This window comes from Saccopteryx leptura, chromosome 12, assembly GCF_036850995.1.
Source record: "Saccopteryx leptura isolate mSacLep1 chromosome 12, mSacLep1_pri_phased_curated, whole genome shotgun sequence".
Classification (NCBI taxonomy): Eukaryota; Metazoa; Chordata; class Mammalia; order Chiroptera; family Emballonuridae; genus Saccopteryx; species Saccopteryx leptura.
In genome coordinates, this window is record NC_089514.1 from 16469042 (window position 1) to 16495123 (window position 26082).

General features: G+C 40.3%; 1 protein-coding gene across 1 annotated transcript; it reads right to left on the reverse strand.

The window, feature by feature from the left end:
* Positions 1 to 1931: 1931 nt before the first annotated feature.
* On the reverse strand, positions 1932 to 24342 carry FAM221A (family with sequence similarity 221 member A). Its single transcript, XM_066353865.1, has 7 exons — positions 24223 to 24342; positions 20928 to 21101; positions 18197 to 18387; positions 15286 to 15492; positions 10703 to 10810; positions 7465 to 7547; positions 1932 to 3426 (listed from the first exon to the last, which is right to left on the reverse strand). Exons 1-7 carry the CDS (start codon positions 24285 to 24287, stop codon positions 3358 to 3360), a joined length of 897 nt encoding a protein of 298 aa, XP_066209962.1. The 5' UTR covers positions 24288 to 24342; the 3' UTR covers positions 1932 to 3357.
* Between the last annotated feature and the right edge of the window lie 1740 nt (positions 24343 to 26082).

Here is a 26082-nt window from a genome sequence, read left to right on the forward strand (position 1 = left end):
GTAATGCCACAGTTATGCTATAGCCTAACACAGGGGTCCCCAAACTTTTTACACAGGGGACCGGTTCACTGTCCCTCAGACCGTTGGAGGGCCAGACTATAAAAAAAAAAACTATGAACAAATCACTATGCACACTGCATATATCTTATTTTAAAGTAAAAAAACAAAACGGAAGTAGTACTGTACATGAGCGACGCCGCAGTTTGCTCTCACTCACCCCCAATGAAAGAGGTGCCCCTTCCGGAAGTGCGGTGGGGGCAGATAAATGGCCTCAGGGCACCGCATGCAGACCACGGGCCGTAATTTGGGGACTCCTGGCCTAACATGTCACCTTCCACCTGCACTTCACCCAAATCCACTAGAGCAGTGGTTCTCAAAGTGTGCACCAGGGCACACTGTTGCGAGCTAGAAGATTTCCAGGTGCGCCCTATGGTATTCCAGAGAAATATGTGCCTGTTGGGGACCAAAAAACCAACAGGATTTTGAAGTTTAGATTTTTGGGGGACAGAGGTGTGGGGAATTGGTTGTAAGCTGACAGTCTGCCCAATACCCCACCTCACTTGCCTGATTTGGTTGCAAAAGGCTGTTAAGCTGTGGTGCTGGATTCTTTACACCGCCCCCCATATTCCCCAAAAGACTGGAGGCAAGTTTCTTCTATCCTTTGTTTGGTGTAAAGTTAAGATGATATGTATGGTGGAGTTTTCTGGACTCAACACAAGAGTAAAAAGAGCCTGACCAGGCAGTGGCGCAGTGGATAGAGCGTCAAACTGGGATGCCGAGAACACAGGTTCAAGACCCTGAGGTTGCCAGCTTGAGTGTGGGCTCATCTGGTTTGAGCAAAAGCTCACCAGTTTGGACCCAAGGTCGCTGGCTCAAGCAAGGGGCTACTCGGTCTGCTGAAGGCCCGCAGTCAAGGCATATGAGAAAGCAATCAATGAACAACTAATGTGTCACAATGCACAACAAAAAACTAATAATTGATGCTTCTCATCTCTTCGTTCCTGACTGTCCCTGTCTATCCCTCTCTCTGACTCTCTCTCTGTCTCTGTTAAAAGAGTAAAAAGAGAGGAATTCTTCAATGTATTGATGAGGAAATGAGAGTTTGCCTTTCAAATATTTGCCCAAACATTGAAGAAATCACTAGGACACATCCAGCTCATGTTTCTCATAAACACAAGAATGATAAAACTTAACACATTCGTGCTAGGACCTGCCGAATTTACTAAATCTTACTAAAAATGTATCTATATGTACAAAAAGATAACTTTTTTGTCATTTTTATTTTTTAACCCCTTTTTTACAAATTCTAAAAATAACTCAAAAAATGTAACATAAAAATATTTTTTAATATCAGAATAAATTTAATTTTGTTGTATTTATTTCATTTAATTACTATAAAAGCACACTTGGACTTTATTTTTTTAATATTTGACTTAATTATTATAACATATTTCTCAGAAATTTGTATATAGTATGCCTACAATTATTGTAGGATTTTAAATGCGCCCCAACTTCAAAAAGTTTGAGAACCACTGCATTTGAGTAACTGTGATGCTACGTGCCAGGAGTTATCACTACCCTACTTATTAACAACTATGGGATCTTTATTGTCATCTGTCCAGTGAATAAGCCAATCACAGAATCCCATCCTGAAGTTATGCTAAGACTGACTATGCATTTTAGCCTGATTTAACCCCCATCCCAATCAAAAGCAAAGCCTAAAACAAACGTTTACATCAGGTAATTTATTTGGGAAGGGATCTTAGAGAACCTGTTTGTACACGCAGACCCAAGGAAAAGCCCCAACCTTCAAAATCTACCTCCATAAACAGAGGGCAGGGAAAGACCCAAGAAAGAGGCAGGACACTCCAGTCTGGCAATTAACAGAGTTTATTAAGGGAAAGTTACAGATGAGGCATGTCTTGGGCAAAACAAAGTGGATATTCTCAGTACTGCTTCGCGAGCACCAAAGAATTATACAGAAAAAGACAGGATGGATGAGGTTACTGATATGTGATCCGTCCCAGGTGTGGGAAGAATGCTTTACGTGCTTGCCCAGGTCAGGGCGATGGCCTGTTCCAGGAACCGGCACAACGTGGGACACGGGCGAGGTACTAGTTTGTCAGAAGGAGAGCATCAATCACGATCAGACAGTCTCTGAGCCGGTTTACGGGAAGCAGTCTCGTTCTGGCGCAAGTCCAGCTTGCGGGTCCAGCAGAGATCATATCGTGCAATAGTCTCTCCTTTCCAAAACCAGAGGAAGGGAGGGAATCGGAATGAAAAAAGAAAAAAAAGAGAAAGCTAAAATAAGGATATAGTATAGAGTTAGCCACTATCTTGGGTAACAGAGGAAGCTCATGAAAGGCATCTCAGAATTATCTTCCCAGCAGACAGAAGGGGGAGTATTTATCTACTGGTTTCCACTTCCCATTAGGCAAGGGTGGTCCCCAGGTCATTAACTCCGCCATATCTTTTATACACAGGTGATGCAAAAGGGGTCCATCCAGTGGGCATCCCAAGTCACAGTGTCAGAGGGTCCGTGGAGAACCACGACGTGGTCACAGTACAAACTGCCATCAAATGACTTCCACATGAAGCTGTCAGAGGCCTGCCTGGAAGTGTTCACGGCAGCTCTGGAGCGTGGGGCAGGGCCAGGAGAATCGGAGTGGCACACGAGAGGGGTGCAAGGCACAGTCAACAAAACAGCTTAAAAATCAGTAGATACCACTAGAAAATGATACTATAATTTTGAAATAGTTTTTTATTTAAAAACATAAATCAACATTACAAAGTTTAAAAAAAATAAGGATTTTAACTATTTTTAAAATTGTTTAATGTTTATTTTATTAATTTTTAGAGAGAGGAAGGGAGCTAGCGGAGAGAGACAGGAACATTGAGCTGTCCCTGTATGTGCCCGGGACCAGGGATCAAACCAGCAACCTCTGTGCTTCCGGACGATGCTCCAACCAACCGAGCTATCCAGCCAGGGCTTCAACTTACTATTATGAACGAAGCAGTGGCCCTTATATATTTGTTCAAAAACTTCAATAACATCTTTAATTTTTTTAATAGCTTGAAAAAGTTAAATTATGATAAAGATATATACTGTACTTTTGACTAATATGAACATAACCTCATTTGTTTGGAGAAATTAAAAAAAGTATATACAAAGCAGTAAATCATGAATTTTGATGAAAGTAATATAAGGTATTTCACTTGTTTAAATTAAGGAAACATCAAAAAGACATTTTTATACACTAAAAGAAGTAAATACTTTGAGAGAAAATAAACTGTTACTATATTTAAATAACAAAAAAAGATATATTTGGATGATGGTCTTCATTTCCCCAGTAGTCTTCATGAAGGTTTTCTATCTGGTGGTAATGGTGCTTTTCCTTTATGCTTTGCAGCCTTTTCTATTTTTATCTGTGAATTTAAAATATTTGTTGATAATTGGTAAAACATTCTCAAGAAAAATAAGAAAGTTGCACATACCTCCTTCAGATTCACAGCCGCTTCACACAGTTATTTAGCAGTGATTGCGCTGCTAAATATTACTAAAAGCATAAATCGGATAGTTGAAAGGACCAAATTACATTTTTAAAACAGAGTTTGAATTCAACTTTACAGAAGCTTTTTTTTTTTTTTTTTTTTGGACAGAGAGAGACAGACAGGAAGGGAGAGATGGAAAGCATCAATTCTTCGTTGTGGCTCCTTAGTCTCCTTAGTTGTTCATTGATTGCTTTCTCATATGTGCCTTGACCCAGGGGGGCTGCAGCACAGCACACTACCTGTTGCTCAAGCCAGTGACCTTTAGGCTCAAGCCAATGACCATGGGGTCATGTCTATAATCCCACGCTCAAGCCTTCGACCCTGCACTCAAGCTGGTGAGCCCAACTCAAGCCGGATGAGCCCGCGCTCAAGCTGGCAACCTCGGGGTTTCGAACCTGGGTCCTTTGTGTCCCAGTCTGACACTCTATCCACTGCACCACCACCAGACTACAGAAGCATTTTAATAAAAATAACATAAAATGAATATTTCTTTGGAGAAAATGAATAAAAATAATTTTAATTGCCACTAAATTTTTTTTTAAGCTGAAATACCTCATCTTACATCAGCCTGAGCACATTCACACCAATCCAGCTGGCTTACCTCTGGAATGTGGACTGCTTTAAGGATAGTTTCCTAAAATTCTAGTATTTTCACAGTTACCTTCCTGAAGGTTGGATTTCTCTACAGTCACTGCAGCAAAGAAGCTTGAATACACTAAGGAGCAGCCTTTCTAATCTTTTAGAAACATACAACCCTTTCCATGGGGGGAAAAAACCCAGAGAACACAAAGCCTACTGCCTCTTACTACCACTAGCACTCACACTCACACACACCAATTCCCAGGGGTAACCCCACTGCCGTACCGTGCAAGAGCCCGGCAGACAAAATATGGGGTGTGGTAGGTGGAGGCAGGGCCTCCTGCCTTCTCAGGTGACAGGAACAACACCAAGAAACCAGAAGGGACCTGGTAAAACCAGTCTGCCCAATCTCATCAAATTGTAAGTAATACCTTCCTAATAATAAAACTGGATGAAAATCTCGTCTGTCTCTTCTTCATTTTTCCTTCTGTCTCCAACTGGTTAGGAGTCTCATTCAGAAATCTTTGCTACCACTCTTGCACACTGTATCAGTCAACAGGTCATCTGAAGGACCCCCCAAAAGTACCCTATTCTAAGACAAAGATTATGGGCTTTGCAGTAAGAGAGAAGAGTATTTGAACCCTACCTCTATCATTTATTAACTATTTGGAGCAAGTTATTTAATCACCAGTTTCTCATTTGTGATAAAGGTCATAGTAATAGGTACATCTCAGGGTTTTTCTGAAGATGTAAATAAGATCATACATATAAAGACCAACATACTTACTAAACACTCAACAAATGCTATTCTCCTTTCCACTCTCATTTAGGACCAAGTGTTAGATGTATAGCAACATCAAAAAAGAAAAAGAAAAAAGATGCTAAACAAACAAAAGTCAAGGAAGTGTTTGCTCATTTGAAATACAGGCACACTGTTTCATTGCGCTTCTCTTTATTGCACTTCACAGATGCTCCATTTTTTACAAAACGAAGGCAAGACCTCCATCCACCAGCAAAAGGGTGACTACTCCCTTTACTGCAATGCTCACTTAATTGTGATCGCCTGGAAAGCCAAACCCACAATATCTCCCAGGTGTGTCTGCACAAGCATCACCTTACTTTATAAAGGCTCTGAACCCGTCAGATTCCATTTCCTAATCATCCCTTTTCCCTCAATGGTGCATGCGTTGGATTTTCAGAGCAACAGAAGAATATTAACAATGTATATGGTGCATGTCAGCTCAGAAGTGGTTTAGGTACGAGCTTCTTAGTTTTTATACTCTATTAATCACACAGGCTGGAGAGTTTATAAGCTGTATCTCATAAATCCATAAATCACAGATGGCAGAGAATTATGAACTACATCTCATAAATCCATAAAGTCTACATCTAGGCATAATAAGCAGTTTGGGTGGTTATAATAAGCACTCTGGGTGGGCCAGGTATATCCTCTAAAACATTCTCAGATAAGAACTCCCCTCCATTATCTTCCCACAAGCAAATTCCACTGGCACGTTTTCAAGACAGACACACTACCTGGGCTTCTGGAGGAAAGAAGGAAGAAGTTCTAGAACTCTGTCCCTCATAAACCTATAAGGAAAACTAAAATTCAGCTGTGAACGTGTATGTTCCAAGAACAGAGATTGATTTGAATAAAAGTTTGTTCTTAATAAAATGCTGTAAAAATAGCCTTTTCTCTCACTCTAACCATTTCATCTTCCTCCGTGAAAGCCTACTAACACCTTTCCCCCTCAGACCAGGCTTTCCAAACCAACGTTCTCACTGTCCAATAAGGTAGCCACTAACCACACATGGCTACTGAGTCCTTCAAATATGGCTCCTGTGACTGAGAAAATAAATTTTAATTAATTTAGACTTACAGAGTCACGGCTACAGCACAGATATAGAACACTTTTTCCCTTCTTTTCCAAGGAAAGGAAGGGAGATAGATTCCCACATGTGCCCCAACCAGGATCCACCCAGAGAACCCTGTCTGGGGACAATGCTCTGCCCATCTGGGCCATGCTCACAACCGAGCTATTTTTAGTGCCATGAAGCCATTTGCAGCACCTGGGTCGATGTGCTTGAACCAATCAAGTCATGACTGTGAGAGGTGAAGAGAAAGAAAGAGAGAGAGAATAGGGGGGGGGGGGGTGGAAAAGCAGATGGTCACTTCTCCTGTGTGTCCTGACTGGGAATCGAACCCGGGACATCCACGCACTAGGTTGATGCTCTACCACTGAGCCCACTGGCCGGGGCCAGAACATTTCCATCAATGCAGAAAGTTCTATTTTCTAGCTCTGCCTTACATCATATGAGTACTCTACACTCTACTTCAAAATTCATTTAAAAAAAAAAAGCTAATCTCTGTCCCCTACTCACTTTCTCTGCTCTTGGATGGTGAATCTATTTAGTAGTCTCCTTTTCCACACTTTCAGTTACTCAACTCTTGTCTAAGAGTTGTAGAGGATATGACAAACGTGACAAGTGTCTTTTCTTTCACGGCTCCCCGTAGTTGGGGAAAGAACAAATGCCCACAAAAAAACTATAAAATAGTCCTAAAGAAAGCACTTTAGGGAATGTGCCATATGGCTGGAGAACACCACCCAGACCTCATTAAGCTAACATCCTTTCATCCATCTATAAACAAAAATAAAACTCTCCAATAAGAACACTGCATGAAACACATCAAATATGTAAGTAGATGGCATATATGAAAGGAATATCAATTATATATGTTCATTTTTTCCATAAATATTTATTGAAAACATATTATGTACCAGGCACTCTACTCAATTCTGGTAAAAATACAAAGAAGAGTAAAATACTACAATTAGCCCTAAGGAGTTTACAGTGTGGTCAGAAACTGATGGACATTATCATTACTGAAATCTGGGGACACTTCAATACTCTTAATTGTTAGCCCTAGAAAATGTTAAAATACATTTTTGGTTAGTGTTGTTTCTTAAATGCTATTGTGTAACTTTAACCTAAGTATGAATATACCTAGAAGTCACTAAGCACAACTACATAACATGAATTCAAGATACATATAATTTACAAATCTGCTGATGGTTGATGGTTAATTTCTGACGATTTTATTTGTATATTTAGTCAATCTTAATGACCTCCATAAATTAACCAGTGTATTACCATAGTATTCATTAGTGCTATTCCTCTCTGCAGAGTTCTAAATAAGTCCCAAGGCCTAACACCAGCTATAAGTAAAGACTTCATAAATTTTTTTAATGACAATCCACAATACATAACAGTTCTATAATGCCTTTGTTACAAGTAAATTCTTACTGTAAGCAGATTTCTCCACAGACTTACCCTTTCCTGGTATCGTCTTTCAAAGAAAGCCATATCGTCCTCTTCAGGTCTCCTCAAGTAAGAAACTTGACTACTTGTACCTACTAATAAGAAAAAAAAAACAATTCTAATTATAAATTCCATAATTATAAATTCTCCTAAAATAAGAAACAAAAAGAAAACTTTCCTCCTACATGGTGATAATTTTTTTATTTTTCAAACCAGAAATGGTCTAAGTGGAGAATTGTTGCTACTACTACGAATTCTTTCTTAGAAGGCAGAGTATATGACAAAAATTATTTTCATTGGCAAACATTCTGCAAATATTCAAACATTTAGATTAAATAACAATATAACTATTTCATATAATAGCACACTTAGCTTCGTTTAATTATATTTTACATTTTATAGCTAACCTAGAAATTCATGCACCACTGTAATAGATAATACACAGAAGTAGTTATAGAAGTGCTATGGTCTGAATGCTTTTCCCCACAAAATATTCTTGAAATCCTAATGCCTAATGTGATGGTCTTAGAAGGTGGGGCCTTAGGTCATGAAGATGGAGCCCTGATGAATGGGATTAGTGTTCTTATAAAAGAGACTCTGGCTTGACCAGGCGGTGGCGCAGTGGATAGAGCATCAGACTGGGATGTGGAGGACCCAGGTTCGGGACCCCGAAGTCGCCAGCTTGAGCACAGGCTCATCTGGTTTGAGCAAGGCTCACCAGCTTGGACCCAAGGTCGCTGGCTTGAGCAAGGGGTCACACGGTCTGCTGTAGCCCCCCACCCCAGCCAAGGCACATATGAGAAATCAATAAATGTACAACTAAGGAGCTGCAACAAAGAATTGATGTTTCTCATCTCTCTCCCTTCTTGTCTGTCTGTCCCTCTCTCTGACTCTCTCTGTCTCTGCTACCAAAAAGAAAAAAAGAGAGAGAGAGAGAGACTCCGCAGCGCTCCCTCAGCCCTCCCCCCATGTGAGGACCCAATGAGATGGTGCTGGCTATAATCAGAATGAGGGCTTTCACCAGGACTCAACCATGCTGGCACCTTGATCTCGGGTTTCTGCACCTCCAGAACTGCAAGCAATGTAAGTGTCTGTTGTTTACGATCCCCTCAGGCTGTGGTGTTTATTATCACCACCTGGATGGACTAAGACAGTGTGTGTAAGCAACCATCGTGATGACTCTACTTGCTTTGAAATGTTTCCCACAGTATTCATTTTTTAAAACCAATCCAACACTAGTTTATATGCTGAAAGAGATTTTAAATTGCCTCAGAAGGAAACTCTGGTTTTCTTTATAGGTACACCATGATCCTGGTTGCATGGAAAAGTTTACCTCCATTTCAGGTGAACATCTTGGGTATTGGGTGGATCCCTTCATATTCAAAATAGAGTTAACAACCTGAACACCTGTTCTTGCTGCTATTTATTTTTACACCCATTCTTGTTTTTAAAATGCATGAATTTACCTTCAACCAGCAATACAAAAATCATGTAACTCCAGATAATCACCACAGAGTATAATCACACTCTTGTCAACCAGCAAAAGCCTTGTTGAGAAAAATAAGAAAACATACTTAAAACATGAGCTATCTATCCATTCATCTGAAAACTCTGGGTCATTCCCTGAATAATGTGGGATCGTATGAGCAAAGCCTCTTGCAGAATCACCTTCACTGAGTTGCAATTTAATAATAAAATGCATTTATCTGGCAAACTGGTATATTACCACTTTTACCAAAGAAAACTATTAGAAATGACCTGAATTTGCTGAGAAAACGTTTCTAAAAACCGTGGGCCACTGTATCATTGGGGTCACAATATCTTTAAACCCTAGCATTGGTGTAACTTTTCTTAGCAAGGAGGAATTCATGTTTCCTCCTTTCTAAGAAGGAAAAGTATTAAACTTATCACAACTTCCTTTGTGCCTTGGTTGCCACTACACTCAGTCAAAACTAAACGTTGGCCTTGGCCAGGTAGCTCAGTTGGTTAGAGCATCATCCCGACACAACAAGGTTGTGGGTTTGATCCCGGTCTGGGCTCATACAAGAAGAATCAACCAATGAATGCGTAAATAAGTGGAAACACAAATTGATGTTTCTCCCTCTTGCACTCACTTTCTTTCTTCCTCTCTCTCTCTAAAATCAGTAAATTAAAAAAAAAAAAACTGAAACAACACAGCAATTACAACAACCTTGAACATGGACACAACTGCATCCTCTTTCTTGGGTTTTAATCTTCTATCTCTATTTTATCATATTTCATTGTGTGTTGTTGTGTAAGTGGTAGCCTTCAAATCCCTTGTGGAGAAAGTCAGGATACAAATAAATCAAAGAAAATTCTCATTTTAAAATATTTTTAAATAATAAATACCTAATCATACAAATTCCTTCCTCAATGTTTATAGTCTTACTTTCTTTCTTTTTTTTTTTTTTCATTTTTCTGAAGCTGGAAACAGGGAGAGACAGTCAGACAGACTCTCGCATGCACCCGACCGGGATCCACCCGGCACGCCCACCAGGGGCGGTGCTCTGCCCCCCCAGGGGGCGATGCTCTGCCCATCCTGGGCGTCGCCATATTGCGACCAGAGCCACTCTAGCGCCTGAGGCAGAGGCCACAGAGCCATGCCCAGCGCCCGGGCCATCTTTGCTCCAATGGAGTCTTGGCTGCGGGAGGGGAAGAGAGAGACAGAGAGGAAAGCGCGGCGGAGGGGTGGAGAAGCAAATGGGTGTTTCTCCTATGTGCCCTGGCCGGGAATCGAACCCGGGTCCTCCGCACGCTAGGCCGACGCTCTACCGCTGAGCCAACCGGCCAGGGCCCTATAGTCTTACTTTCAATAAAGGAAATGGAATACTAGTGCTTAAACTGAATCCTATTCATTTTAAATGTATAATTATAAACGATAAAACCTTGCTCGCCTACAATGACCACTGGATACACCCTGTTTGGCAGAACCCAAGGGATCAAGGCAGTTAGTCCACTAGAGGGCTCTCGTATTCAGACATCAAACTAACGTGCCGGAATAAGGTTTTAAAACTTCAAAATACTGTACTGTATTATCAAAATCCTCATAATTCTCAGAGGATTTTTTCCAATAGAAGAATAAGTCCCTTGCCTTTTCTCACTGCCTGGCCAATATAAAATAAAATGATAATCAAATTGGGGTAATACTGAAAAAAAGAGAGCTATCAATGAATCAATCTATATTCTTATTTTCTACGTCCAAACGTATTTGTCAGTTTATTATCATTACCATCGGTTAGTGCTTCTGGAGAAGAACTAGACGGTGTCTGAAATGCTTTTAGAAACGGGTGGTCCATGGCCATACCTGGAGCATCTAAAACTTCAGGTGAGGGTGTGCCTGATAACAAAACACACGAAGAAAGGAAATTAAATCTCTATTTGTTAGGATACAAAGACGTTATTTCAAATGTGAAATAAATTAGAACCTCATCAGAATTATTAGAAAAATCCGTTCTGTAAAAAAGAAAATTTTTATTTAGAGTTTTCAACCATATAAAGTAGGGGCAAATGGGTAAAAGTACTTTTGTATTTCTCAGAGACCTTTTTCACAGGAAGAAAAATATGCACAAATGTAACTGTATGTCAGCAAAGAGTACACCATGTTAACATAGTTACACAACACTATCAAAAGCAAGACATTTGATAAAGAAACTCTAGCTTACGAGGGCAGAATAAGTATATGTTTATTCCTCACTGGGAATAAACTAAAAACAAAGTATGAAAAATAAAGAAACCTCCTTCAATTAAATGAGGAAACATCCACAACTCCAAACCACAAATTACAAAGACCAACCGCTAACTAATTGACTTTTGAACCGAAAGGAAGGAAGCGCAGAGAAATTTGTAAGTGCGCTGTCTTCTTCACAAACCACCATCCCCTCCACACCCCTATCTCCATCCTTCGGTTAGAGAGAAAGAAAAGAAACTTTCAGTTTGATTTGGTTTTACAAGTCAATCCTTCCTTATAATGCAAATAGTGTGGGGCAATTGCTCAGTCCTTCAGATTCCCGCCCCCTCCTTCCCCAGCTCCTCTCTCATTGGCTTGTGGGACTATAGGAGGAGGGTGCTCGGTCAAGCCCCGTCCTTATGCTGTCCTCTGGGTGCTGCGCACACTACAGATCTCAAATGCTCAAGACTGGCCTAAGTGGTAATTAAGTCTCAGCTTGGTAGGGCCTGGGCCTCACGCTTTCCTCACTGGAAGTACAGACCCTTGATGGATGTCACTTCCTCTACTGAATCCTCCAGAGCTCAGGGAACTCACCTGTGGCTCTGCTCTGAGGTCACCCTTGAGCCCTGCTTGAACAGATACCATGGCAGGCCCAGGGAATTCTGGGCTCCTGCAACATAAAGAAGCCAAATTCTAGGAAAGGATCCTTTCTGTCCAGGACTCTACATGATCAAAACAGGGAAGGTTTTCTTTCCTTATATTATAAAGATGCTTAAGTAATAAAATACTAGAAGTCACAAAAAGGCAAAGATGTCAGCTACTACTGCTATTACTGAGCATTATTCTGAAAGTACCAGCCATTCTAGATAGTCAAGTGTAAGAAGAGTCATCAGTATTAGAAAAGAAGAGGCAAAAATATCATTATTTGCAAAATCAACTAAACATTTATTTTAAACTCTAATAGTAAGTACAGTAATAATGACTAGTAACAAAAGCAGCATAAAACATTTGTTTTTAATAAACAATAACCAGCTAGGGAATATAAAGGAAGAAAAAGGGCCCATGTGTGATAGCTATAAAAAGAAGTGGAAATACCTATAAGCAAAATTAAGAATTGTGCAGGACTTTTATATAAATAACTTCAGAATTCTACTTAGCTACACAGAAGACAAATAAATAAAGAGACTCAATATTTTAAAATATCAGTTCTTCCTACATTATTCAATGTGATATCAACTAAAATTATAGAATGTTTTATACTAATACAATGTTTTCAAAAATGATGCCAAAGTTCTAAAATGATTAAGAGGTAAGGAGAGGTCAAGTAAATTCTGAAACAGTACAATCAAGTCATAAGCTTGAATGCATTATAAAGCTCTAGTAATAAAAACAATGTGACAGTTGCACAGAAACAGACAACAAAGAGGCAGACTAAAGTGCTCAGAACATCGTGGCCTAACCCAACTCTACCACTTACTAGCTGAACAACGCAGAACAAGATGTTTTACTGCTATGTTTTTTCCTCATCTGTAAAATAGGATTAATAATAGCGCCTAATCAGAGTTGTAAGGATTTAATGAGGTAACAGATGTACAGAGGTGTGGCAACTCCTGGTCATCAATATCATTGTCATTCATTATTTTTTTGCCACTGGAAAGTGGGTTTTTTGTAACTGTTACATGTGCCTAATAGAATCATGTACTTACAAATAGCGTAAAAAGATTTATTTATGGAATTTAACAAGCTATTTGTAAAATTACTTAGAAGAGCAGCACAATATATCAAGGCAATCTCGGAAAAAAACACAAACTGGAGACATTAACCCTACCAAATATCAAAACATACTATGAAGAATAGCAACAATTAAAAATAGGTAATATTGGCACAGGACAGAAAAATCAGCCGATGGAACAAAATAGAGAGCATGATAAAATATGATGAAGTTTCAAGTTATTTGGGAAAGATAACTTGCCATCAATTTGGACAAAAACTGAAGTTATACACCTCACACTTTCACAAAAAATAAATTTCAGGTGCATAAAAACCTAAACATAAAAACAAAATAAGTATTAAAGTACAGAATACGTTTATAAAATTGGGGCAGAGAAGGCCTGCCTCCAAAATTTAAAAACTATTAAAAAAAACCCACTAAAACACAAATCCCAGAAAGAAAAAAAAATCCACAAAATAAAAAAGGATTAGTATATAAAATATGTAAGAAGACTTTTTATAGATCAGTGAGAAAAGATAAAAGCAAAAATGAGAAAAGTATATGAATAGACAACTCACAGAAAGTAAAATGGCCAATAAATATGAGAAGACGCTTATCTCACTAATAACCAAGGAAATCAAGTTGAAATAATAACATTTTCACACACAAGACTGGCTAAAATTAAGTTTAACATTATCGATGATCAGCATAAATGTGAGGAAATGGACCACCTAAAACATTACTAGAGAAAGAGAAAACAAGTAAAGCATTTCTGAAAGGCAATTTGAAGAATGTATTAAAATTTCACATGTCCACACACTTCGAACCAAAAATTCTCTTTCTCTAAGTCTACCTTACAGTCAAATTAATGTGGTATACCAGGAAGCAAGTTCAAGGGTACTTTTGGCAGGATTGTTTATAAAGGCAAAGAAAAAGAAAAACTAAGAACAAGGAAATGGTTTAGATAAACTGATAGATCTATAGTGTGGAATACTATGCAGCAGTTAAAAAGAACTAAGTAGACTTGTGTGTTCTGACATAATAGGAATTTTAAAATATAATAACAATAATAAAGTGTTAATTTTTTTCTAAGTTAAGAGTAAACTAGAAAAATGCATGCTAAAAAGAAAAGTTCGTATCAATTGATGACAGCAAATTTCCTTCTGGGCAAGAATCTAGAGCAAAGACAGGTGTTCAGAGAGGCCTTGTACTTTATTTCTATTATTTGAATCTTTTATGATAAGAAAATATCCATTTATATTTATGTAATTTTTGAAATAAAAAAATGAAAAGTAAAATATGCTTGTAAATAAAATTCACATACAAAAGTTTTTTAAGTAAAAGAAATTATATTCTTGACCTGGCTGGTTGGCTCAGTAGTAGACCATTGGCCCAGCGTGTGGAAGTCCAGGGTTCAATTCCTGGCCAGGGCACACAGGGGAAGCGCCCATCTGCTTCTCCATCCTTTCCCCTCTCCTTTCTCTTCCCCTCCTGCAGCCAATGCTCCATTGGAGCAAAGTTGGCCCCGGGCACTGAGGACGGCTCCATGGCCTCTGCCTCAGGCGCTAGAATGGCTCCAATTGCAGCAGAGCAATGCCCTACAGGGGCCAAGCATTTATTCCTGTCGGGCATGCCGGGTGGATCCCCGTTGGGTGTATGTAGGAGTCTGTCTGCCTCCCCCCACCTCTTCTCACTTTGGGGTGAAAAAAAGGAAATCATATTCTCCTCAATACCATTCAATTCAGAAGAATCCAGTTACCTTCAATGGTTTGAGATACATCCAATTAAATTTTTCCTTATATTGCTTAAAACTTTTATGTATGCAAGCAGTTATATCTGTGTACATACACATACATGCATATGAACATGCATTTTATAAATGTGATTACATGTATACACATGCATATGCATATTCACATATGGACATAAGCCTATGTTTCCAAAATGGGATGGTTATAATGGCAAAAATTGCATACAGCAAGATAATAGGTAAACTGTATCATATCAAATAAAGGAAATATTCAGCTATTATGGGTTGGGATTTGGGTACAAGTATTGGGGAAGGAAGTGATCTTTTTTTCTTGTGATTTTTTTTAATTGATTTTTAGAGAGAGAGGAAGGGAGAGAAAGAGAGACAGAAATATCGATCTCTCCTGTATGTGCCCTGACCAGGGATCGAACCAGCAACTTTTACATATCAGGATCACGCTCTAACCAACCAAGCTATATGGCCGGGCTCTCTTATGATTTCTAAATTTTCTGTAATGACCATAGTGGCAATTAAACCTTTTCAAAAAAATAAAAATAAAATGAGAGAATGTTTTCTGGGGGAAAAAACATAAAGGCTATAAAGTACTAAACAAACATAGCTTCACTAGTTGTTAACACACATAAAAACAATATGACAAGCTCCCATTTCTGTGTCATTACTTACCAATTCCACTGTCATCTAACCGCATGTAGCCTTCTGCCAGTGAGCTAAAGCCAGTTAATCCTCCCATGGCCGCGTAAGGAACATCCCGTCCCACCGGTCTTCCTTGAGCCAGTCTTTCTTGCTTAGTCTCCACCACTGTGTCATGGGTGTATGCAGGCTGACCACAAGCACAAGTGAAGCAACTATGGAATCCTGAACACTTGGAACCTGAATCAGGTGTAAAGGGAGTTAAATGTTTTTAAATATAGGTACTGAGCTGTCTTCCCTAAAATGCTCAGCTTGGCCAAAATCACTTGAATCTAGCTAGATTCCTCACATGCTGTTCTCTAAACCCTGTAACTAACTGTTACCTCCAGACTTTGAACTCCCTCCCAGCCACTGCTCTTACTTCTAAAAGATTCTATAGCAGTAATGGATAGTAGCAAGGGAAAAAATATTAGAGAAATCAACAAGGACTGAAAGAAATTGGAAAGCCAGGAAATGCAGGCTCTCCTCAAATATTGAGTTAAAAGCAAGCGTGGTGGAGACAGACAGCCAGTGCCCAGAACCAGTAGAAGAAATCATGTGGAAACCTCTCTATGGATCAATTTCTCATAAAAGCCATCCTGATCGCCTGACCTGTGGTGGCGCAGTGGATAAAATGTTGACCATCCTGAAAGACCAACCCATAAACAAAGCATGCAACAGAATATTGTTTAACAATAAAATGGAAAGAAGTACTGACACATGCTACAACATGGATGAATCATAAAAACATTGTGCTAAAGAAGACAGTCACAACAGACCACATATTCTATGAGCCCATTTATATGAAATGTCTAGAATAAGCAAATCCATAGAGACAGAAAGTAAATTATTGGTTGTGCAGGGCTGGAAGGGGGACAGAGGGAATGAGAAATAACAGCTAATGGGTATGAAGTTTCTTTCTGGGGTAACAAATATGTTCTAATGTTTATTGTGGTGATGGCTGCACAACTCTGTGACTACATTAAAAAATCATTAAATTCAATTCCTTAAAACGGATGAATTGAATGGTATGTGAATTATATCTTAATAAACTAGTTATATGTATATATAAAAGCCATATTGAGGCCCTGGTCGGTTGGCTCAGTGGTAGAGCGTCGGCCTGGCATGCAGGAGTCCCGGGTTCGATTCCCGGCCAGGACACAAAGGAGAAGCGCCCATCTGCTTCTCCACCCCTCCCCCTTTCCTTCCTCTCTGTCTCTCTCTTCCCCTCCAGCAGCCAAGGCTCCATTGGAGCAAAGTTGGCCCAGGCGCTGAGGATGGCTCTGGCCTCTGCCTCAGGCACTAGAATGGCTCTGGTTGCAACAGAGCTGCGCCCCAGATGGGCAGAGCATCGCCCCCTGGTGGGCGTGCCGGGTGGATCCCGGTCGGGCGCATGCGGGAATCTGTCTGACTGCCTCCCCTTTCCAACTTCAGAAAAATACAAAAAAAAAAAAGTCATATTGAAATGAAGGCCAGAATACACCATTAACAAAATCTTTACACACGCCCACTTCCAACAAATATGTGTGGGAACCAAGTCACATAATAAGTTTTATCCAACTATTTGCACACTTAGCCAATGAAACACATTTATTCCTACCGCTGTCATTAAAAATGCTTTATAAGGTAATTAATCATAAGATTTCTATTCAAACTACTACAGAAACAACTGAAATAACTATCTTCTGAAGAAAAATGCTAGACTATTTCAAAGGGTTTTTAAAAGAACGATAAAGTGAAAGGACATATGGGATGGGGGCTTGGACACGGGTATAGATACTGAGGCAAAGGTGCTATCACATTATAGTTTGCCTTTCCCATCAGCCTATGCTTTAGCTTTAAGCCAGCAATTTTCAACCAGCGTGCCACAAGAATTTTTAAAACAGGCAATACCTGACTACTTAGTCAGGGGTACTGATCTCTTTTCCCTTAGATGATCAAATTTAAAAATGACAATAGCCAACACAACAATAACCATTTGGTGTAAATGAATCAAAATTATACCTATTTTATTGTCAGATCAGCAAAAAAAAACTGTATTTTTTGGTGTGCTGAAGAATTTTAGTAATTAGTGTTGTGTGCCATGAGATGAAAATCAGTTTTAAACAATAACATAATAACCTACTAGCAAATTATAAAATTTCTGACTTATAAAATCTTTTAAAAACCTGTGAAAGGATTTAGTTGATAAAACTCCCGCTATTCAAAACTCCGAATGAAAACATATCTAGTGATTATTTAAAATCTAGCTCTAGCTGGTTGGCTCAGCTGTAGAGCATCAGCCAGTGTGTGGAAGTCCTGGGTCCGATTATTGGTCAGGGCAGACAGGAGAAGTGCCCATTTGCTTCTCCTCCCATCCTTCTCTTGCTTCTCTCTCTCTCTTTCTCTCTCTCTCTCTCTCTCTCTCTCTCTCTCTCTCTCTCTCTCTCTCTCTCTCTCTCTCTCCCCCTCCTGCAGCCATGGCTCTAATCATTTGAGCAAGTTGGCCCCGGGCACTAAGGATGGCTCCATGGCCTTGCCTCAGGCGCTAAAATAGCTCAGTTACCGAGCAATGGAGCAGCAGCCCCAGATGGGCAGAGCATCCCCCAATAGGGGGCCTGCTGGGTGGACCACAGTCGAGGTGCACGCAGGAGTCTGTCTCTCTGCCTTCCTGCCTCTCGCTTTAAAAAAAAAAATTATTCTTGACTGATTTGAATTACATGAGATTAGGGTTTATAAATTCAAGGCATACAAATAACTTGGAATTTTTCCAAAAAAAATAAAATTTAGAGTAGCTACCCACCAAATTTTTCTTCATTGCTTCATACTGACTCTATCGCTGAATAAAACTGGCACAAAGACACATTAAATATTAAGTAAAGAAATAAGAACATTCGGTTGGCATGTTTGTAAGAACGTAACTCACAGGCATTGCACATAAAGCCAGGCGCAGCGCTGTGCTGATCCGCAAAGTGCTTGCACCTGCAGCGGATGGGCCGGGCGCCGTTCAATGGGAGGTACTGGTAAGCCCTGCACCGGCAACCTGTCACTCGGCAAGGCAGACTAATGGGGCGCTGCTGCGGAATCGTTTCAAAGTCAGTTTTATGTTGTTTATACCTAAAATAATAATAATAATAATAATAATAGGGAAGAAATAAAAATGCATGCAGATTATGCCAGCAATTACTATTTCTAGTCTGTTAAATGCAAAATGTTTCTTTTTTAGTTTTATTTTTGCTTCATTGTTCTTGTTTGTAAAGTGAAAATAAACTCCCCTACCTGCAGTATTTCTGACAGCTATGTTGCAGTTGCTCAGAGAAAATCTTCACTCTCAGATATTTATTTTTAGTGATCACAGCAATATACAAAGAAATATCATATAATTGCCCTAAAATACTTGCCACTGCTGATTCTTTAATATAGAAGCCCAACCTAAGAGTATAAAATAAGTTCTTTATAAAAATTATATTGATTAAAGTAGATTACTTAAATATATTTTTATAGGTTTGCAATTTAAAATTGAAATAAGTTTAATAAACTTATATGAATGTAACTTATTTTAATATAATTTAATTAACTTTTAACTTCAAAATAAAGTATCAACCTTTCTAAAAGCCAAAGCTCTCTGTTAAAATACTAAGTAATTTTCTTAAATAGACCACTCACTTCATTCTCATAAGGTGATACTCAGAAATATAATAGTTTATTATTCTCAATATTAATCTAGGTAATAGAAGATAAAATAAAGAGACAGCATTTTTCACTTAGCAAAGAGAGCCAAAGCTTTTTTTAAAACTATACATAATTCACAATGCTGCCAGGAGTATTACTAAAGAACCAATCCCATTTAATGTTTTAAGAAACTTAAATAGATCCATCCTTTAACCCAGATAGTTCATTTTTTAAAATATAACCTAAAAATAGAGCTTTGTATATATAGTATTAGCAAGAGTACTTTCAAGAGCAAAAAAGATACATATATCAATGCCCACAACACCCATACACACCCACACACCCCATACTAATACCAGGGACATGATTAAGTAAATTACAAGACACCTATTTTCAAACTTTTTATCAGTAAAACCCTTTCTTCAAGCAAAACCTTTTACAGAACCATAATACATAAAACAGATAAAAGCAGAATTGGTTGAAGCAAAGGAAAGAGCCAGAATTAGAGTCTGCCCTTCCCCTAACCTGCCTGAGACTCTCTCACACCTCTGGGGAACATGCTATCGACGAGCTCAAATATCAGACAGGTATTAAATATCTTGCTTGTGATTACTGCATAACAATGTGGAAACACATTTCTATGATTCTGTCATGAAGAACTGGTTCAAAATTTATATGCACATAATTAACTAAATGAATTATGTCAATAAAAAATTACATGAATATAGTAAAATGTATTAACAGCAGCTGGATTGACATGGTGAGTCTTCTTTCTACTTTTCTATATATTACTCATCTTCTTTAATAACCACATTTCACTTTTACAGTAGAGGGAAAACTATAAACAGATCTCACTGAAGTGATCAATACTAAAGAACTTCTTCATCAAAGTTGAGTTGGATCCATTTTGAAGGTTAACTCCACACTGTACAAGTATACATACATAGGAGACAGGCACTAAATTTGTACAAGAATAGAAATTAAAACTAACACAAATTTATCAGTTCCAAAAGAAATCAATGTAACTCTCATTCTCTTTTCCTCCACAGTGTTTTTTAGTTGGAGTTGCTAAATAAATTTCAAGTCAATCTATCTACATTAGTCATCCTAGCAACTGCCTAACAACCTTTGGCAAACTGCAAGTCTGTAAATAGCAACTATACAAAGAGTGTCTCGTGAAAGAGCCTCAGAAACTATCAGAACAGGGCGGTCCTCCTTCCATGGTTGCTTTGGAACAGAGAGTTAGAGTTGTTACCTAAAAACACATCATGGGTTCAGTGATTTCTCCTTGAAGCAGTTTGTCTTTTGGAGTTTTACAGTTGTGACCTGTGACCGTAGTAAAATTTAAAGTAGACCAGGACAAACACAACCAAGCGCAAACCTCAGGCACAAGCGACACACTTCAAGGACTGGCGCCTCGTCTATTTCCTTGGCTGCAAGTACTTTTCTTGGAAATGGACCGTGTAGAATAAAAAGCTGCGAGCTTAGCATTTTTGTTAGTTTAAAGAAAGATATTGACACAACACTTCTTCTCTTTTTTTTTAAGTATAAAGCTAGATTAGAGAATTTGAGGAGAAATGTTTCTTTTTTTTTAGATTGAGAAACCGGTCAGTGTGGGTCAACTCAAGCAGTTCTGTAGTCTGACCACCTACCTGTCCTTGTCCATCGTCCAGTGGTGAGAGAGGTAGACTGTGCTCCCCAGGATAGGAGATCCCTGGCAAAGCCAAACGGGCACCAATATCATTTTTACCAAAGGCAAGAGAATACACATCTAAGGTAATGACTGTAATGAGTTTTAATAGGACATAATAGAATTTTTAAATTATAGCAAAAAACGTTTTTAGATAATTTCTAGTGCATAATATAAAGGCCTATTTTAAATGGTTCTCAATTATCACAATTAATGTTATTTATAGAAGAAAATATACTCTTCTTTAATTTTATATTTTCTGATTACCAGAAAACTTAGCAATAAAATATCTTACCTGTGTGTACAAAAGCACAGTGTCTCTGGGCCCACAAGTTTACAGTCTATCCCAGTTGGTGATCGCCAGCTCACGAACAATCTATTCTGTAAACGCATAGGTAAAACTTTTCTTTTGTATTCTTCATATTCTTCAGGAGTAAAAAGTTTGCCTCCATCATCTTCACCCACAATTCTACAACAACAACAACAAAAAATACTTCCCTTAAGCCTTGATTATTTACTTTTCAGGTGAAGAATCCTATAGTCTAAAATGAAATTATACTGGTACAGTCAAAGGAGAGACTGCTACAGCTCCGATTTTTTACTTTAGGTTTATGTCAATAGCAAAACTACACACAAAGGTAAGAAAGCTTTTGCTTCCCATACAAAAGAGGATTATAAATAAGAAAGTCAATGAATTTGTAACATTTGACTTGACTGATCGAGGTGAGCCACTGGAGAAGTACCACATATCCATCTCAATTTCTCCTTTGACTCTGAAACAAACATGCTCATTCTCATTAAAAACTGGAGCCTATACTTCTAAAAGGTCTAACATTTTCTTACTTTAAAAATAGTAAACCCCCTCCAAAAAATAGTACAAAAAACATCAGTGCATAAGAATACATGACTGATGTCCATACCTGACCCTAAAACCCTGGCCAGGAGTTGAATGTAGGACCCACAAACACCCTTGGACCTGCATAAGCGCAAATCCACAGCTGTTGCTGAGTAATCCAATGCATCACTGTTTAATTCCAGAAGTAAGACCTCAAAATTTTGTGGAAAAAGATTAGGCCTCCAATTTCTTAAAAAATTGAAAGCTGGCCTCCCTGGAAGAAAGGGAAGCACAATTAAAAATATTTGTTGAAATCAGAAGAAATTTCTCCTTGAATATATCCCCTTTTAAAAAGCATAAAAAAGGCACTGGCCAGTTGGCTCAGTGGTAGAGCATCCACCCAGTATATGGAAGTCCAGGGTTCCATTCCTGGTCAGGGCACACAGGAGATGCGACTACCTGCTTCTCCACTCCTCCTCCTCTCCTTCTCTTTTTCTCTCTTCCCCTTCCACAGCCATAGCTCCACTGGTTCAAGCGTTGGCCTCGAGTGCTAGGGATGGATCCCTGGAGCCTCCACCTCGGCACTAAAAATAGCTTGGTTGCCAGCATGGCCCCAGATAGGCAGAGCATCAGCCCCAGGCAGGGGTTGCCAGGTGGATCCCGTCAGGGCACATGTGGGAGTCTATCTCCCCTCCTCTCACTTGGAAAAAAAAGTCATGAAAAGTGTTGTTTGCAGAATGCTACATAATTTTTTGTGCAAGCCGTATCTTTTCCATACTTCCAAGCCTTTAGCTTAGGTAAATAAATAAAACCAATTCAGAAGTTATGAAACCATCACATCCTTCTTCCTTAAATAACTGAGATACACAATAGTAAAAAAGGCAAAAGGTCATTTTATTTTGAGATCATTTTGGGGCCAATTTACTTACTACAGCTACCAAGACATATACCAACAGGTACTAAAAAAGACCTTAAGATCAATTCAGGTCTTTAAAGGAAAAAGAGATCATTTATATCTAAAGTCTAACCCAGTGCAGCTCAAACTTTATTGTATTTACACAATCATCAAATTGCCCTGCTTTTCAACCACAGATCCGAGGACCAGTCCACCAGAAATTTCATGCTGGTCTGCGAAAGAGGTAACCACCCTGATGTTGTATGAAGATTGACCCAATGATCTTAGTTGAATTCAGTTATGCTCAGGGTGATTTCTGCCTTAGTGGTCCCCAAAATAATTCTCCTATTTTCACCTGTTCTCAAGTGCGAAAATGTTGAAAACCAGACTGAGAGTCTGCATTTCTAACAAACTCCCAGGTGATGCCTACACGGCTGGTCAATGGTTGCTACACTTTGAATAATAGCAAGCTCTAACTTTTAAAGGGAATTGTTCCAGGTTATTTGTGTTTGCAGAAATAATTTTCCACCAGGCCAATGGCGGATTTAAGGCTGTGCCTGAGTCTGGCAGGGGAAAGCCCTTTCTGCTGGCAGGCCAGGTCTGGTCTTAGGCTTGCGGGGCCTAAGGCGGATTTAAGGCGGATGCACAAGATGCGCACCCCTGAGCCTCGACTTCTGAAGGACCCTGCAAAACCCCAACTTTACACTTTTTTCTAAAGACAAGGGGCCCACTATTTTCTTTTACGCCCGGGCCTCAACCGACCTTAATCCGCCTCTGCACCAGGCCCTAACATTTTCTGGACCACAATCTACATATCTAAACATCTAAATACCTAAATTATCAGTCAACACCAGAGCCTAGCAACTTGGTCCCAGTGCAAAGCCCTGGAGACTTGGAAGCTAACGGAGCCGGCTCTGCCCTGGGTGAGGGTTGGGTGGAAGCTGTTCTGGGCACAGGACTCTTGGCGTTACTGGACCCACCTCAACCCAAAAGGAGCTCCTCACTCTCACTTTTCTGGCTCAGAATTACCAGGCATTTCTAGGCGTTACCCAAAAGTATATCACGAGACAGTCAGAGGGAGTGCAGTCAGGCAGGAAACCCTCCCCCCCCCCCCAACACCCCTGGAAGATTCGGGCGGCCACCTTTAAACAGAGCAGCCCCTCTCGTTCAAGTTTCCCAGATGGAGCTGTGATCACGTCGTGGCTTCCCGTTTATACACACACATTCCCTGCATCCCCAAACTCCGCATCCTTCTGACTGTTCCTGTTCAGTAATTCCCACTCACCCAGCTTCCTAACTGTCAAAAACCTTCCTTGGGAAACCGAAAAGAGCACGTCGCCGCAGGTGCACCAGACGTAGTCCGGGCCAACGGGGCAGCTGCGTTTCCAGTGTTGGGAGAGAACTACCTCCGGAACCTCTGAAACTCAGCCGTCAGTGTCTTTCTCCCAAAAGCAGCGCCTTGGGGCTGGGAGCACACTTGGAAGTTCACGACTTACCCTTCTTCGACACTAACAGGCGAGCTGAATGTCCGCTAACTGTCAGAGGCCCTGCGTACTGAATGTGTAACTCTCCAATGGCCGTTTAGGAAAGACAATTGGACCTTCGCATAAATCTAGAATGAATAATCCTTCCTGGAAGTGGTCTGAGCGGGAGACCCCTAAATAGCCTCAGAGACTTATTAGTACAGAACTGGGTATCATTACACTATTTAATTACAGAAAGATGAAATTCGGAATCAGAGTAAGCCTCCCCAACAGCCCGGGAACGGATTCCAGGGCCCCTGCCCGCGCCACCAGCGCTGCTCCCGCAACCGGGTCGGGCCGGCCCGGGAGCCCTAGCCCCGCGGAGCCGCCGCCTCACCTCCGGTACTCCAGGTAGTCGTCCACCGCCGCCGCGCCACCGGGAGGCAGCGTCAGCCGCTCCATGGCCCACGGGGCAGCGAGAGGCTCCGGCGCCGCGCGCTCTGACCGCAGTGCACGCCGGCGGACCTCCGAGAAGCTGGTCGGCCCCGCCCCGGCCGGCCGCGCCCCCGCCCACCCGCCTCCGGATTGGCCCGCCCGCAGGCCGCGGTGACGCCGCAGGGCGCGCGCGCTTCCACCTGGCCACCCAGGCGGGCTGGGGAAACCCGCTGTCTGCAAGCGCCGCGGGGCCGCACAATGGATGCTATTCACCTCCCTCCGTAAACCTAGCCCATCTCTTTCCCTGGTCTGGTAAGTGTCCTTGTAAAGTGGCATACGACAAATGGTGTGCAGTTCCTTGAATATAATGGACACACAGATAACATTTATTTTATTTTAATTTGTTGGGTTAACATGGATTCAAGTGTCCCATTCAATATAACTCCCTCACCCCCAACCCCTTATCCCCCATTACCCTCCCTCCCCCACCCCCAGCCCCGCTCCCTAACTCCCTCCCCCCTTCTCTCTGGGATTTGCTGTCCTGTTATCTGTATCTGTTATGCATGTATAATTTTACTAACCCCTTCACCTTCTTCTCTGTTCCCATCCCCTTATCCCCCTTCCCACTGACAGCTGTCCCTCTGCTCCCTGTGACCCCGCCTCTGCCTCTATTCCATTCCTCAGTTCCCTTTGTTCATTAGATTCCACATATAAGTGAGATCATATGATATTTGTCTTTCTCTGCCTGGCTTATATCACTTAGCATAACATTGCTTATTTCCTTGTACAGCGCTTTTCACCGCTTCTGAGAAGGTTCTGGATATGGCCTGCCTCCCCATAATCTCAAGCCATTTTTCAAAATGGGCATTAAAAAAAAGTGATATAACCAGAACGGTGGTGGCTCGGTAAAGGGTGGACCCAGAACACTGAGGTCCTCTGTTGAAAACCCCAAGGTCGCCAGCTAGAGCAGGGGATCACAGACATGACCCAAGGTCTCTGGCTTGAGCAAGGTGTCACTAGCTCAGCTGGAGCTCCCCAGTCAAGGCACGTATGAGAAAGCAACTGATGAACAATTTATGTGACACAACTACAAGTTCATGCTTCTCATCTCTCTCCCTTCCTATTTGTCTCCCTTTAAAAAAAAAAAAAAGTTAATGGAGTGTCAGCAGGGGAATTCAGGTTCACAGTTACTAAAACGTCAATAGTAGTTATCACTGGGTAGAAAAATTTCCTATTTCTTCCCCACATTTTGCTTTTCTGTATTTATTCTCATTTTCATATTTGTTTCTTTTTCTCCTCTCCTTCTCTAGTTCTCTCAAAAGATAAACCCCACCATTGCCCCAACCAAAAGTTGTTAAGAATCAAGGGATTTCAAGTACTAAAAAAATGATTTCAATTGCCCTTGACAGAGAGCTCGGTTAGTTAGAACTCTGTCCTAAAGTGCAGAGGTTTCTGGTTCCATCCTTGGTCAGGGCACATACAGGAACAGATCGATGTCCCTTTCTCTTTCTCTCCCTCCCTCACTCTAGAAAATTAATAAATATATTTTTTAATGATTTCAATCAACTCCTTTGTTTTTGTCACTTTCTTTATATCATGTCCCCTTTCCAGATAAATACTTTCTATAAAAAAGGGAAAGGTACTATGTTGAAAGTTTTTAGCTATTTGCAATTAAACCTAAGGTGCAAGTCAGAGGTTCCTATGGAAGCTTTAGGCTTCTGAGATATAATTAAACAAGATGAGGTAGATTCTCTAAATTCAAAATAAGGAAGAATGTGGTAACATTGAAAAGGCAGACTTGAGCTTCTATAGTCTACTTAAC